Genomic DNA, 13899 nt, shown 5'->3' on the forward strand with positions numbered 1-13899 from the left:
GACGGAGGTAGAGAGGATCCTGTCCTGGCTGCCCTGCCACTTGTGAGGCCTGTGCCTCCCGGCTGGTCCTGCCTTAGAAAGTCACCAAGGTTTTACTTCTTAAAAGCAGGTCCACAGTAGCTATCTGCACTGGGAGATTTTGTCTTGTTTCTTATCTGTTACCTTTGTATTTGTGTATTTTAAATATGTTTTAATGCTTTATACATGCTAGCATTAAGTAAAAGTTTCTGTGTTGCAGAATTGTGTTAAGCATGGACTTTGGGAGTCCCTGCCTATCTTGCTCACATTTTATAGCCTTAAGCTTGCATGGTGCCTAGAATATGGCAAGTGTTCCGTGTATGTTAAGTGATCAAAGGAGGCAGGTTCTCAAATGTGCTAACTAGGAATAAGGCAAATGTACAAGTGAGCTACATAACGCAGAGAGTGAGAAGCAGAGAAAGATGAAGATACAACACTTTGGGCTCAGGAGGAAAGAGGCCACATGCAATTGAAAAGATCTAAGGTCAGGCAAGAGTTAACATCTCAAGCCAGATGTGGTGGCTCACTCCTAGCATTTGGGAGGCTGAGGCAGGGGGATGGTGGGTTAGCAGACAGCTTGGGCAATATAGTAAAATTCTTGTTTTCCAGGGAAAGTGGGTACTTTTGATGTTCTGGAGAATATTTACAATTTTGACAGATGAGAAGAACCCAGGAAAGGGGATGGGGGAAATCTTGTCTGAATCAAAAGCCTGTGTGTAAAGAAGCAAGCATAAGGGGCTGGAGAAATGGCTCAGCAGTTAAGAGCACTGGTTGCTCTTCCAGAGGTCCTGAGTTCAAATCTCAGCAACCACATGGTGGCTCACAACCATCTGGAATGGGATCTAATGCCCTCTTCTGGTGTGCATGAAGTCAGGGTACTCATATACATATAATAAATAAATAACTCTTTATTTATTTTGTTTTAAAGATTTATTTTATTTTATTTATTTTATGTGTATGAGTACAACTGTAGCTGTACAGATGACTGTGAGCCATCGTGTGTGTGGCTGCTGGGAATTGAACTCAGGCCCCTCTCCCTCTGGTGTAATTTACTGTAGCTGTCTTCAGATGCACCAGAAGAGGGCGTAAGAACTCGTTACGGCGGTTGTGAGCCACCATGTGGTTGCTGGGATACTCAGAACCTTTGGAAGAGCAGTCAGTGCTCTTACCCACTGAGCCATCTCGCCAGCCCAATAAATAACTCTTTAAAAAAGAAGAAGCAAGCATAGGAAAAGCAAGCATCCTACCAACCCTGCACAGTCAAAATGATGCAGCTATACTTCTAGATCCATAAACCACACAGATGATGAGAAGCAAGAATCTGTGGGCTATTAGAAGTTTAGTAAATGCATGGACTTGGACACTCTGAACATCTTCTGTAATGGCAATTCCCTAAACATTAGCTACAAGATTCACTAGAGTTTATAGTTCTGATACTTACAGCTACTCACAAAGTACTTTTTTATATACTTATATTACATGCAATCTCGAGATGATTCACATCTACAGGGGAGCTGGGGAAGGCTCCCCTTGAGTTGGAGGTAGCCTGGGTATTCATTGTATATAAAGCGAAATAAATAAAATCAAATGCCTTGACATGCAGCGGGGACTCTACAGATTATCACTGATGAAGAGGGTCTTTTTTAAAACATCGGGAAGCTGGAGGTAGGGGGACTCCATAGCAAGACTCTTATCTCAAAAGCTAAATGAATAAAATAGTCTGCAGAGAGATGCACTTAAGTTATACATGATGATGAAGTTATTTTTGTACAGGATTTGGGCATCTGCAGATTTTGGTATTCCCAAAGCAGTCATGGCCCAATCCTCCATGGACACAGAGATGACTGTATTCAACACACAAAACAACCATGTTTCAGTAATTAAAAATACTATAAACAATAACTTTTTACCACTTTGGGGAGGAAAGATACATTTTTCTAAAATATAAAATTCAAAGATTAAGGCAGGTTATATTTAGCTAGAGAATAGATTATTAAATTGCATAAAGTGCAAAGAAAATTACTCAGAGAGAGCCAAAGGGAAGGAAAATATGAAAAAGACAGTAAGAGATTCAGAGGCAGCCAGCCTATCATGTGGTCAAATAGGATTCCAGCCATGTGATCATTTAAATGAGAATGACCCCCATAGGCTCATGTAGTTGGATGCTTGGTTCTTAGTCAGTGGAACTGTTTGGGAAGGATTTGGTCTTGGTTGAGGAGGTGTGTCACTCAAGGGGGCTTCCCGAGTTGGTGCTCTCTCTGCCTCCTACTTGTGGATCAAGATGTGAGTTCTCAGCGGCTCCTGGTACCATGCCTTTGCTCCCCCATCATGGACTCTAACGCTCTTGTGTTTAGAATTGTAAGGCCAATCAAACACTCTCTTTTATAAGTTGCTTTGGTCGTCATGTTTTGTCTCAGCAATAGAAAAGTAACCAACACAGAGGGAGGATGGGGAAAAGGCAATGTTTGATAATAAAGGCTGAAAATGTTCCAGAGCTAATGAAGAAAACCACAGATCCAAAAATCACAGTGTACATAAAATGATATAATAAGACAATTCAGGATCTTCATACACAGCAATGACACTATATGTCACCAATTATAATTTCTTTTTTGTTATTTATTTATATATGAGTGTTTTGTGTATATATGTGGTGCATGTCAGAAGAGGACATCAGATCACTTTATAGATGGTTGTGAGCCACCATGTGGTTGTCAGGATCTGAACTCAGCACCTCTGGAAGAGCATCCAGCTCTTAACTGCTGAGCCATCTCTCCAGCCCAATACTGTCCTTTAAAGTCATGGAGAAACTTGGACAGGAGTGAGTTGATACATTGTCTTGGAAGGAGTTGCAGATGCAACATGAACAATGGAAATCAGAAAATAACCAATGACCCCAGGATTCTATAATCAGTAAAGTTATGTTCTAAAAAGGGAGCAAACCCGACATCCTCAGACAAGCAGGGATAGAAAGTCTGTCTCTAGCAGACTCCCCCACTACCACCCCAGGAGCTGCACAATATAACAGAAGGCACATGACTCCCAGTGGATGCTCGGGATGATTCTGTGGTCAACTGAAGCAAACATCACCTGTGTAAAACAAGACTTTGCAGTGTCAAAACAGAAAGGCACAAATGAACACCAACCACAAACCCAGCCAGGGATCCCCAGGGATACGAGGTCTCCTGTTGCTATAGGGAAAGCCGAGGCACACGTTCCTATTAACAAGCTGTAGGTGTTATATTCTAGGATAACAGCCAGCAGGAAAATAAGGCATATGGTACAAATGAATAGAAGATGAAAAGGGGAAATCCAGAAAAGTCTAAGAAAGGGAAGAAAAGTAAACTAATGACAGAGAAAAACCACAAAACAGAAAAATAGGCAGTCTACAGACCAACCAAGAAAACGGCAGGAAGCAACGCACAAATAAACAGTACATATCAGATTCCTCGTTATGATAGTGTGTGTGTGTGTGTGTGTGTGTGTGTGTGTGTGTGTGTGTGATGCCCACAGGGCCAGAGGGGGAATTATATCCTTGGAGCTGGAGTGACAGACGGTTATGAGCTGCCCACTGTGAGAACTTGAGTCCTCAGAAGAAAAGCAAATGTTTTAAGCACTGAGCCATCTCTCCAGCCTACCACACACAGATTCTGAACCAAAGCGAACCACTCTTACTTGGGTCCTGACCCTGGGAGTTTGTAGCTATGGAATATTATTCCATCTGTGAGAGGATATCCTGAGCACAGTGGTGGACGCCTGCACAGTGACTGTCTGGGCCAGCCTGGGGTAGGCTGATTTCACTGACACACTCTTAATGGTCTTATTCTGGGGTCAGGAGTAATTTTCTGATTTCCACTGTTTGTGTTACATCTGCAACTTCTGTCCAGGCTGATCTCAAACTCACAGGTTCAAGTAATCCTCCTGCTTCCGCTGCTCTTGCAACTGTGACTCTAGGGACTGTAAGTGTAGGCCACCCATCAGCAATCAGACATTCATTTGGGATCTTCACTAAAGCACCCCTCAAATGGAACAGGCAGCCCCTTCCTAGGCTTTCTTAACACAGAAAAACCAATCTTTGCCTGGCCCCCAGACAGCTTGGTCCAGAAATATAGCCTCCAGCCCCTCCCCCCTCCCTGGCCATTGCTAGGCCATGTCTTTGGAGACAGCAATGAAGGCACCTTCTTCCCAGGTAAGAAGGGAGTCCCAGAACTTGAGGGGCATTTCAGCTCCACTGAGGAGTTCCTCCTAATACCCACTGTGGAGTATTTCTCTCTACATCCCAAGCTGAGGCCTGTCCTGGGCTCTAAAACCTGAATAAACAGAATTCATTCCAATCACTGGAACATGTTTTGGAACATCCTTGGAAATGTTATCACTCTGTGTCTGTGTGTGTGTGTGTGTGTGTGTGTGTGTGTGTGTGTGTGTGTGTGTGTGTGGTGCTGATCCTCTAGCTTGTTTCCCTGGCAACAAGAAAGAGGCAGGAAGGCACCACCACAAAGAATGAACAGTTGCTTTTTTACTCTGTGTCCTAGAAAGGAGCTGTGGTTAGGAGCAGTCACGACTCTCCATACTGTACACTATTCACAACAGTCATCTGGTTGATCCTAATCCTGTTGAATACAGGACAGCCACAGCCCAAGATGAATTATCAGTTTAAACAGACTCCCACTGCCAGCAGAGGGCAGGAAACGGTTCTTCAAAGCCAAAGCCAAGTTATGAATCCCACTGACAAATGGCGCATCCACACTCAGTCTCTCTCGTAGCCCTATAAGGCCAGATCATAGGAATAGTGGCTGCTTGAGAGGCAACGGCCAGCTCATCTGGGCTGGCTAAGTGGCTCCTGAGAGCGACAGGGAGAGGCATCTTCTATCACTTGAGATTGCCCTTCAAGCACCTGCTGCATCCTTTGCATTCCTGAGAAGAAGGGAGGAGAGGAGCTGGGGTCAGAAGCAGGGGCCCCAGAGGGTGCTATAGGGAGATTGGAGGAGGAGACTCACCCAGGCGGAGCCGGTTCTCCTTGTCCGAGAAGACCACACGGAACCAGCCGGGTTCTTTGCACTCAAAGGTCTTACCAGAGGACAGCAGCACCTTGTTGTCCAAAAATTTGCGCCAAAGTAATCCCTCCTCCTCAAAGGTGCATTCTCGCAAGTACTGGGAGGATGAAAGAAGGGAGGATGAAAGAAGTTCAGAACACAGGAGACCCTCCAATGCCTTCACCTGCCAGGACATTTTTTGGTACCCACACCTCAACCCGATTTACCTTTCTCAAGTCAACCCAGATGAAGAAGCCTGCCCCCCGACTCACAAAGGGGATCCCCAGGGCTCTGAGCTCCTCTGAAACATAGGTGTGGGCAGCCTTGAGCCGAGCATGGTTTTCTGGCAGGTACACCTGGCTGATCCAGTCTAAATGGAAGGAAAGCAAGAATACAAAACCCGCATGCACTCATCTAAATGCTAACCGATGAAAGGGCGTGGCAGCCAGCACCATGGCTTACTGAGTCATGGGCTCAGAAGGGGAGTTCAGTGTTCAGTATAAAGTGCCTTTGATCCATGTATGCAATTGAGAGCTTCAGGTCCTGGACCACATTCAGGAGCCCAGAGGATAAAGTCCCTCAGGATGGGAATCAAGCCAAAGGTGCCTGCAGTTATAAAGTGATACTCAGAACCACACAGACCAAGGTCCTGCTCCCATTGGGGCCTCTGGCAAGACAGGGGAAAGGCAGGCCTTGGCAGCTTCAGCTCCTTCTCTGTTCTTCATCGACTTACTGGCCAATTTGGCGGGGGGGAGGGGTATGGAGGTTGAGAGGGGGTGGACAGCTGAATGAATTATGATACATTCATACACTTATGAAAGCATACCACACCACACCACAATCAGGATTCTGAGTGACCCCAAGATTATCCTCATGTTATTTAGACTTACACCCCTTCCTGTGACGGATGTTATCTATCATGACAAATTTGCTCATTCCCAAATGTCACCAAAACTAGTCTCATGTGGCACATAATGTCTAGCTCCTAGCTTCCCTTATCAGTACAGCTTCTTGAGGAGAAATTCACCCGGCCATGGATTTTATTTTATCAATGTGGATGGGACACTGTGTAGCAGCTCATCTGTGTGCGGGGAGGGGTACCATTTACATATGTGGGCGATTATGAAAGAAGTAGCTTATTCATGCAGAGGTTCCACATTTGGCACTCTGGGTCCTTTGATAACAAGTGTGTTTATAGGAGACTAAGGGATTGATTTTTACTGTGGCTGGAACACCTTCTGACCACATCAGTAATGTAAGAGCAAGTGTCCTGACTCACCGCCCTTACCAACATGAAGTCTTGTCATTCTTTCCACAAAACTTTAGGCTACTAGATTGGGTGTTTAGGGTCTGTAAAATGATGGGGGAACTGTATAGAAATTCTTCTCAGGGCCTTAGGGAGGGAGGGAGATGGACAAAAAGCACATCTGAAAGGCTGAGCGAACAACAATTACAAGAGAGCTTCATCATCTAGCCCATGGCTGGAGGCGGGGACAGAGCACAGGACTCAGAGATGGGGACCTCTCTGTCATATTTTCTCAGTAACTCCTGATCTCTTTTCAAAGTGCTCAAAGCTAATAATCATAAGCTCACTTTTTTTTTTTTTTAAGGTGGAGTTCCGCTATGTCACCCAGGCTATCCTGGATCTCCTGACCATAAAGCATCCTCCTGCTTCAACCTCCCAAGGAGCTGGGAGTACAGATGCATAGCACTGCACCTAGCCTGTGAGCTCATGTAAGCCAAGCACCCATTGTATGCCAGGGACGGTTCTAACCAGATTAGAGATCATACTCAGCCTCGCACTGTTATCAGCCCTGCTCTACAGATGAGCAACCTGAGGCTTAGGGAGGTGAAGAAATGTGCTACATAGGCAGGAAGCAAGCAACTGAGTACAGTCTGGACCCAGAAATGACACTCTCAGACATGACCTAAGTTCATCCACAGGGGAGGCACCCACGAGCCCCAACAAGTCCTATGTGCATGCCAACCCCACTCCTCTTTCAAGCCCTAGATCTAGGCAGTCACCATGGTCTCGGAGCAGCTGTGCCATCTGGTGTTGGACCAGGCCGCTGAGGCCATGGTAGCGGCAGAGGGAGGCCACAGCAGTAGCCACGTGCTGGTTTTCCGTGTACAATACACCAAAGCGAAGTCCAGACATCCCAAAGTCCTACAAGAGGAAGCATGCTAGATCATGGCTGGCCCTCATGGAAGAAACTGATTCCATTTGCTCCACCCAGGCTAGCCAGGAATTCACCTTGCTGGTGGCCCACATCACATGTGTCCTCTGGGGGTCAGGCAGCCTATAGAGATGAGAACACAGAGACATAAGTAACCCAGAACCAGCAGATCACAGATATGTGGATGGATGAATAGATGGATGGATGAAACTGGGTCTCATGTCTTTGAGCCACCAACTCTCATGCTTCTCTCAGTATGAATCAGCAGATGGCCTGCTGCCTGTGTCTATAAATAACATTCTATGAGAATACAGTCAAGCTCACTGGTTCTAGGTACACCTGTGCGAGAAACCACCAGACCTGACGTCTGACCCAGAATTTAGCTCAAACACCATTTCCTCAAAGGGTTTCCCTAACCAATCCCAGGAATTCAGTCCAAGCAAGTCCTTCAAACAGACCTTCCCACAGCTCCTTGCCACATCCCCTTCAGCATTCTTGCCACTATCATTGAAATTGCTACCTGTGTCCTGAGCTGCCGGGGACCTTCATCTATCTAAAATATAGATAAAAGGATGGATGGGTGGGTGGGCAGATGAATGGATAGATAAAAGGATGGATGGACAAAGGAGGTCGGGGGTAGATGAATGGATGAGTAGATGGACAGACAGACTGGATGAGTGGATGAAAATGGAGCTACTCTAAATACGGAGGAAACATCAAAAGTCCAGTTTCCCATATATCGAATCCCTTCAAATGCCAAGCCCCCTTCCTCCCCTTGAAGCTCTTGGGAATGCCATAGAATAATCTGAAGACATGGTCTACCTAATTGCCCCTAGCCTGAGGACCAGTGAGATCAAACAGATATTAATAGAACCACCTTGGGGCAGGCCATGCCCTGTGGGTTAACCCAGATAAAGGCTGGGAAACTGTGAGACAGTCCAGGGACTGGTAGAATCAGCTACAGTGGGAGCCTCACCTTTCCAGGCTGAGAACACTGCGGTACCCAAGAGACTCTTCAAACACAGACAGCATGTAAACCTCGTCCATGATCACATGCAACTTGTGCCTGGAGTGGGTAGGTAGTAGGAAGGAGAGAGCCAAGATATTTCACTCAGTGTTGAGTAGTGGTACGTCAGAAACCCGGGGACCACAGTTTAGCCCAGGGCTACCAAACCGCTTGCCCAGGAATACCCTACTTTGGTCTATATTTTCACAAACGGGAGGCTGTATGCGTAAAGCAGAGGACCCTGGAGCTTTCAAAACACTGCAGGGGAAAGGAGATACCCTTGGGGTCCTCCATGGTGGGCTGGAGACAAATAGACTCAGACTCATGTCTGCTCCCGCTCCTGATTGGACCACCCTGAAGCTCTGTCAAGCAGGGATGATAAGTGTTCATTTCTCATGGGGCTGCTGTGAGTAGAACCACAGATACGACACAGAAAGTGCTCAGCTAGGAAGATAGCTCGGTCAGTAAAGGGATGCCTTGCGCACATGAAGGCCCAAGTCTGATACCCAGAGCCCTGGGGTTCACTGGCCAGCTAGCCTCTCATACTTGACAAGCTCTAGACCAGTGGACCCCTTTCTCAAAAACAAAACATCTGAGGAATGACTGCTATCTTCCACATTTACACACACGTGAACACATAAACATAAGTAAGTAAATAAATAGGTAAATGCATAAATAATAAAGTGTTCAGCATGGTGCCTGGCCCTAGAGCATTATAGCTGGTGTTTTAAGAAGACGGGGAGAGCCCATAGCAGGTAGTAGCCCATAGTGGGCTGAGGATTTTCCCCAGGCCACATCAGGACTCTGCCTGTCCACTTTGTGGGGTAGGCAGAACTCACCTCATGGCAAATCTCAGGAAGTCCTGCAGCTCTTCAGGGGAGTAGACATCACCCAGAGGGTTTTGGGGGTTGATGAGGATGAGGCCTTTGACCTTGACACCCTGAAACCATCCAGGGGATATTTCAGTGACACCCCCACTTCAGAACCTTACAGTCTCACTAGATGAGGCTGGTAGCTGCCCAAGAAAGCATGGCAGGGACAGGCTCCTGACCCAACAAGAAGCAAATGAGCAGGACTCAGAATTACATCTGTCGTGCCGTCCCAACTAAGCAAGAAGCAGGTAGGGAGCAGAGAAACGTGCCAGCTGCCGGCAGAGAGGCTGCTTGTGTTGGAGGGATCGGATTGTAAGTAGGAGCCGAGAACTTTCACAGCTCCTGCACTAAGCGCTTGACAGCATGAATGACAATGGTAAATGCAGTGAAGTGCACAGATGCTGAACATGGGAGGAAAGCAAGCACAGGAAGTTGGGTCTCTGCCTTTCTTAAGGAGCCCTTCAAAAGGAGCAGGAGCACCCCTCCATTTGACGGAGAGACTCACTAAACTATAGACTCCAGTGATCCACATTTGACCCTGAAGCAGAAACAAAGGACTAGAGTGGGCAAAGTGTTCTTCTTAATTAGCATACTGTAGTGGTTTGAATTGGAATACCCCCCCCCCCAAGAGGCTCATATGTTTTAATGCTTGGTCTTCAGTGGAGCTGTTTGGGAAGGAGGGGGAAGTGTGGTCTTGTTAGAGGGGTGTGCTACTCAGGGTGGGTTTTAAGGCTTCAAAAGCCCCAGTGCCTCTCTGCAGACCAGAATGAAAAGCTCTCAGCTACTTCTCCAGTACCATGCCTGTCTGCTTCCTGCCATGATGATAATCGACTAACCCTTAAAACTATAAGCAAACCCCAAGTAAATGCTTTATTGTATGAGTTACCCTGGTCATGGTGCTTCTTCACAGCAATAGCACACTGACTAAGGCACATACACATTCACTAAAAATAATAATGGGCTTCACTCTTGACATTTTCATGCATAAATAAAATGAATTATGATCCTATCCTACCACCTCCTGCTACCCTTTATTGTGAGGGGGAAGTTTCTAATGAAGTTCCCTGGTTCTCTGTACACTGCGGTTTCGAGGTCCTTTTCTAATGGGGAAGGCCCTCCATAGATACAGGATTCTGCCTGACCCCTGCTCCCAGGATGGTTCCATAGTCCCCAGTATGTCCCTATCAATGTTACAAGCTCAATTCCCAGGAGATGAAGGGTCTAGCCCCTGCTGAAACCCACCCTCTCCCAGTCCTGGATTTGACTGAATCTCCAACCTCAGAATTAACTCCTTGCAGGGCCATCTCCAGCTTCTCTACGGTGAGCTGGAAGGGACGTGTATTCAGTCCAGTTACCTGGGGAAAGACCCACCAAAGTCAGGAGCCAAATCCAGTGACATGGCCCCAACCTCAAACTTGAACTCTTGGGCCTCTTTTTCCCTACCAGCTCCAGCCTCTTGGGTATGGTCTCTGGAAAACAGGAAGGGCTGCTTCCCCTTCCTGTCTTCCACCTCACCCTTATCTCTTAGGTTTCTGGCAGAGGCAGCGAGGATTCTCTGATTGGCCCTCATGTCTTCCAAGGTCTAAGCTTCCCCTTTCCACCCTCTCATTTATGGGGCTGGTCCTTGGCTTCTCCATGGATACAGGATCTTGGAACCTGTGGCTTGGAGCTTCCGGAGAACCCAGGCAGAGGCGTCCGTGCAACAACCGAAGGCTCCACTACCATTTCACAGAAGCCCCAAAGCCCCTAACACAGGCTCCCTTCACACCCACCCACAGACTTGGAACCAGGAAACCCTTGCCTACAGGAAAACTCAAAACGCGAGAACTGGGATGCAGGCACTCTTACCTTGCTGTCCAGGTAGACACAGGCCAGTCGGACGTTGCCATAGAGATAGATGTGCTGAGTGATGGCTCCGTAGTAAGGTGTGGGGATCAAGAGAGCCTCTAGGAGCAGGAGGAGACAGCCTTTTGGCCTCTGGCTTGGATACTACAGACCCTGTTATGTGCGCCATTGCCCTTCCTAGCCTCCACCATCTCTGGGAAACATTTGGGGCATATTCTTACTCTCAGTTCCCAAAACCTTAAAGCTCGGATCCCCAAGCTCAGGCTTTTTCTAATATAGATGCTCCTTCACTTATAATGGGGTCACATCAAGACTAATCCACTATAAGGCAAAAATATATATATAAATGTATTTGACCCACCTAATCTGAATATCCTAGCAGCCTGTAACAGGGCAGAGTATTGGTGTTGACTCAAAATCTCATGGCTGCTTGCAGGTAGAGTGGGGGAGCTCACTGCCACTACCCAGCATTGCAAGAAAATACCCCATCACCCAGCACTAGCCAGAGAATCTGTCATAGTTCAAAATTCCTAAGACCATGGGTGTAGCTCAGTAGGTAGAGGGCTTGCCTTGCATACATGAAACCCTGGGCTCCACCCTCAGCACCTCAGACAGACAACTGTGGTCTCTGCCCAGCACAGCCCTGGTCAAAAGCTGAGGGAGTAGGGCATGGAGTCCACTTACCCCCTGCCTCGCACAGCACTGTGGCCAGGGCAGAAAAGAGTGAGGCACAGCCATTCAGAACAACCACCTGGGAGTGACAGGAGACAAGAATGCCTCTGTCAGAACAAGAGCTATGAAGAACAAGAGCTGTGGAAAGTGCCCTGGGGGTCCATCCTGACAAAGGTCTCCATTGGTTCCTAGCCAGGCTGATTTCTGGGCACCTTGCTCTTAATCAAGTGAATGAGAGATGGAACTGGTCACTCTGAGCATCTCTCTCAAAGGTGGGGAAGTCAAGAGTACTCCAGCACAATGGGGTTGGGAAGCAAACCTAAGTGAGAGGCAGACCCCAAGTGCCCTCCCTGACAACCATCACCCCTAGGGAAGGTGTGACTCACATTCTCTGGTTTGAGGGGTGCCGGGCTCTTACAATAGAAAGACAAGAACCTTGCCACTTCTTCCCGGAGGCTGGAAGAACAGACCAACAAAATACAATACTTGTCAGAGCATCCTCAGCCCAGTCTACTCCAGAGCCCCTCTGGGAACCTGCAGGTGGCTGGCTGCCACTGCCCCATCCTCCCTTCTCAAGGTGGCAGACATTTATCTTCACTCCAGCATACGCTCCCCCATCCAGCCACAAAGTATTCTGGGTCTAGGTCACCCAATCCCACCTAATCAGGAGACTTCAGGGATGAAACTAACACTACATACATCTAGCTGATAATGATAATAATTAATATTATTATGACAGGAACTGTTACCATGGCTTCAACATCACACAGTGGCCTGCCCCAGAGCTTACCATCTTGATGACCTTATTCTAAGAATGTGAGCTTTGGAACACATCTTGGGTCGGGTCCTGCTGGACCACAAATCCCTTAGAACAGAGCCTGATCCTCAATAAATAATCAGTACGCAGCACAGTCAGTACCATTCCCTGACCCATCAAACCATTAAGAGTGGGCCCCAGTCAGCTCCTTTGTCACCTCTAAAGCCACTGGAAAAGCAAGGGCAGTCTCTCATTTGCCACAGACTTAGGGTCATGGGAACCAAGCTGGGAGCTCTCTGGATGGAGCTGAGGCTGACAGGCCAGCCCACGGTCACCACCACTATGCTTTCAGCCTACAGCCAGCTTCTTCACTCAGGCTCAACTGATGTTATGGACAGAACAACTCTTTGTTGAGATGTTCCCCTGTGCGTTACAGGGTTAAGAGCACAACACTGGTCAGTAGACCCTTCTTCCTGTTACACCAACCAGAAATGTGTCCCACCCCTACTCTACTTCCCTGGGGACCATACTTACAATAGATGTCCTCTCCAGTCAGGGTACTGCAGCAGAGAGGGCTCCACATGAAGCATGTCATCCTGTGTCAGCTGGGGACACATAGGAAAAAAGAGCAAGGCTGATGACCAGCACTGTCACCTGCATCTACACAACACTTCATCAGCTAGGGTTTCTCCTGCTCCTCAGAGAAACTATGAAAAGAGTACAGGACAGCATCCCCAGGCCCATTTCATGGATAAGCAAACCAAGGATCACAAAGTGAAAGCAGGGCCACCAAGCTAGCAAGTGGCAGAACTGAAACGACATCCAGAACTTTTGGCTCTGGCTGCAGGAGTAGCGGTGGGAAGTCATGCTGCTCAGCCTTTCCAGAGGTCAGAGGAGGTTCCAGAGTTGGATAGCACCAACTTGGCCTTGGACCCAACTTGGACTCAAGGCACTGTCTCCTGCAGGCTTAACTCAATCTCACCCTTTTATATGGTGGCAAATTTTAGACTGTCCCTCATAGGCCATCCCTTGTATAGCCAGGTACTGAATTAGTGGCACTAGAGCATCATGGCTACAAGGTCAAAGAGAGCCAATGACGTAGTGTCCTTGGACAGGGGGCCAGAAGAATTGGAATCATCTACTTCTGCAGGCCTGGCTCAGCCATTCCCCTCCCTCTGTCACCCCTTAGAGCTGGTCCAACATGGAAGTCACTGATATTCTGTGGCTACTGAGCACTTACTAAGTGGCTAATCTGAACTGTAAAGACTTGGAAAAACAAGTTTTAATAAATATTAATACATTTAATAAAATGTATTAAAATGACCAGCTAAAATGGTCATATTTTAGATATATTAGGTAAATGAAATAGTACTGAAACTAATTTTATTTTTTTTTTATTTTTTTATTTTTTGGAGAGTTAAGACAGCTGATGAAATTTTAAGAAATACGATGGTACAGAGCTAAACAAAGAATTCTCAATTGAGGAACTCCGAATGGCTGAGAAGCAACTAAAGAAATG

The 13899-nt window shown here is 47.1% G+C and overlaps 1 protein-coding gene across 6 annotated transcripts in view; it reads right to left on the reverse strand.

Annotated features, from left to right (window-relative positions):
* Positions 1-2398: 2398 nt before the first annotated feature.
* Accs (1-aminocyclopropane-1-carboxylate synthase homolog (inactive)) overlaps positions 2399-13899 on the reverse strand; it is a 17631-nt gene continuing 6130 nt past the window's right edge. For 5 of the 6 annotated variants that reach the window (XM_031371111.1, XM_031371105.1, XM_031371110.1 and 2 more), the window contains exons 4-15: positions 12915-12985; positions 12010-12079; positions 11636-11702; positions 10955-11052; positions 10384-10461; positions 9074-9174; positions 8205-8294; positions 7306-7351; positions 7077-7218; positions 5279-5421; positions 5016-5169; positions 2399-4932 (exon numbers count right to left, since the gene is read on the reverse strand). In XM_031371111.1, the coding sequence (XP_031226971.1) occupies positions 4835-4932; positions 5016-5169; positions 5279-5421; positions 7077-7218; positions 7306-7351; positions 8205-8294; positions 9074-9174; positions 10384-10461; positions 10955-11052; positions 11636-11702; positions 12010-12079; positions 12915-12985 (1158 nt within the window). In that variant the 3' untranslated portion in view covers positions 2399-4834. The remainder of the gene's footprint in view (positions 4933-5015; positions 5170-5278; positions 5422-7076; positions 7219-7305; positions 7352-8204; positions 8295-9073; positions 9175-10383; positions 10462-10954; positions 11053-11635; positions 11703-12009; positions 12080-12914; positions 12986-13899) is intronic. The other variant, XM_031371109.1, reaches the window with a different exon arrangement.

Source organism: Mastomys coucha, unplaced genomic scaffold (genome assembly GCF_008632895.1).
Source record: "Mastomys coucha isolate ucsf_1 unplaced genomic scaffold, UCSF_Mcou_1 pScaffold15, whole genome shotgun sequence".
NCBI lineage: Eukaryota > Metazoa > Chordata > Mammalia > Rodentia > Muridae > Mastomys > Mastomys coucha.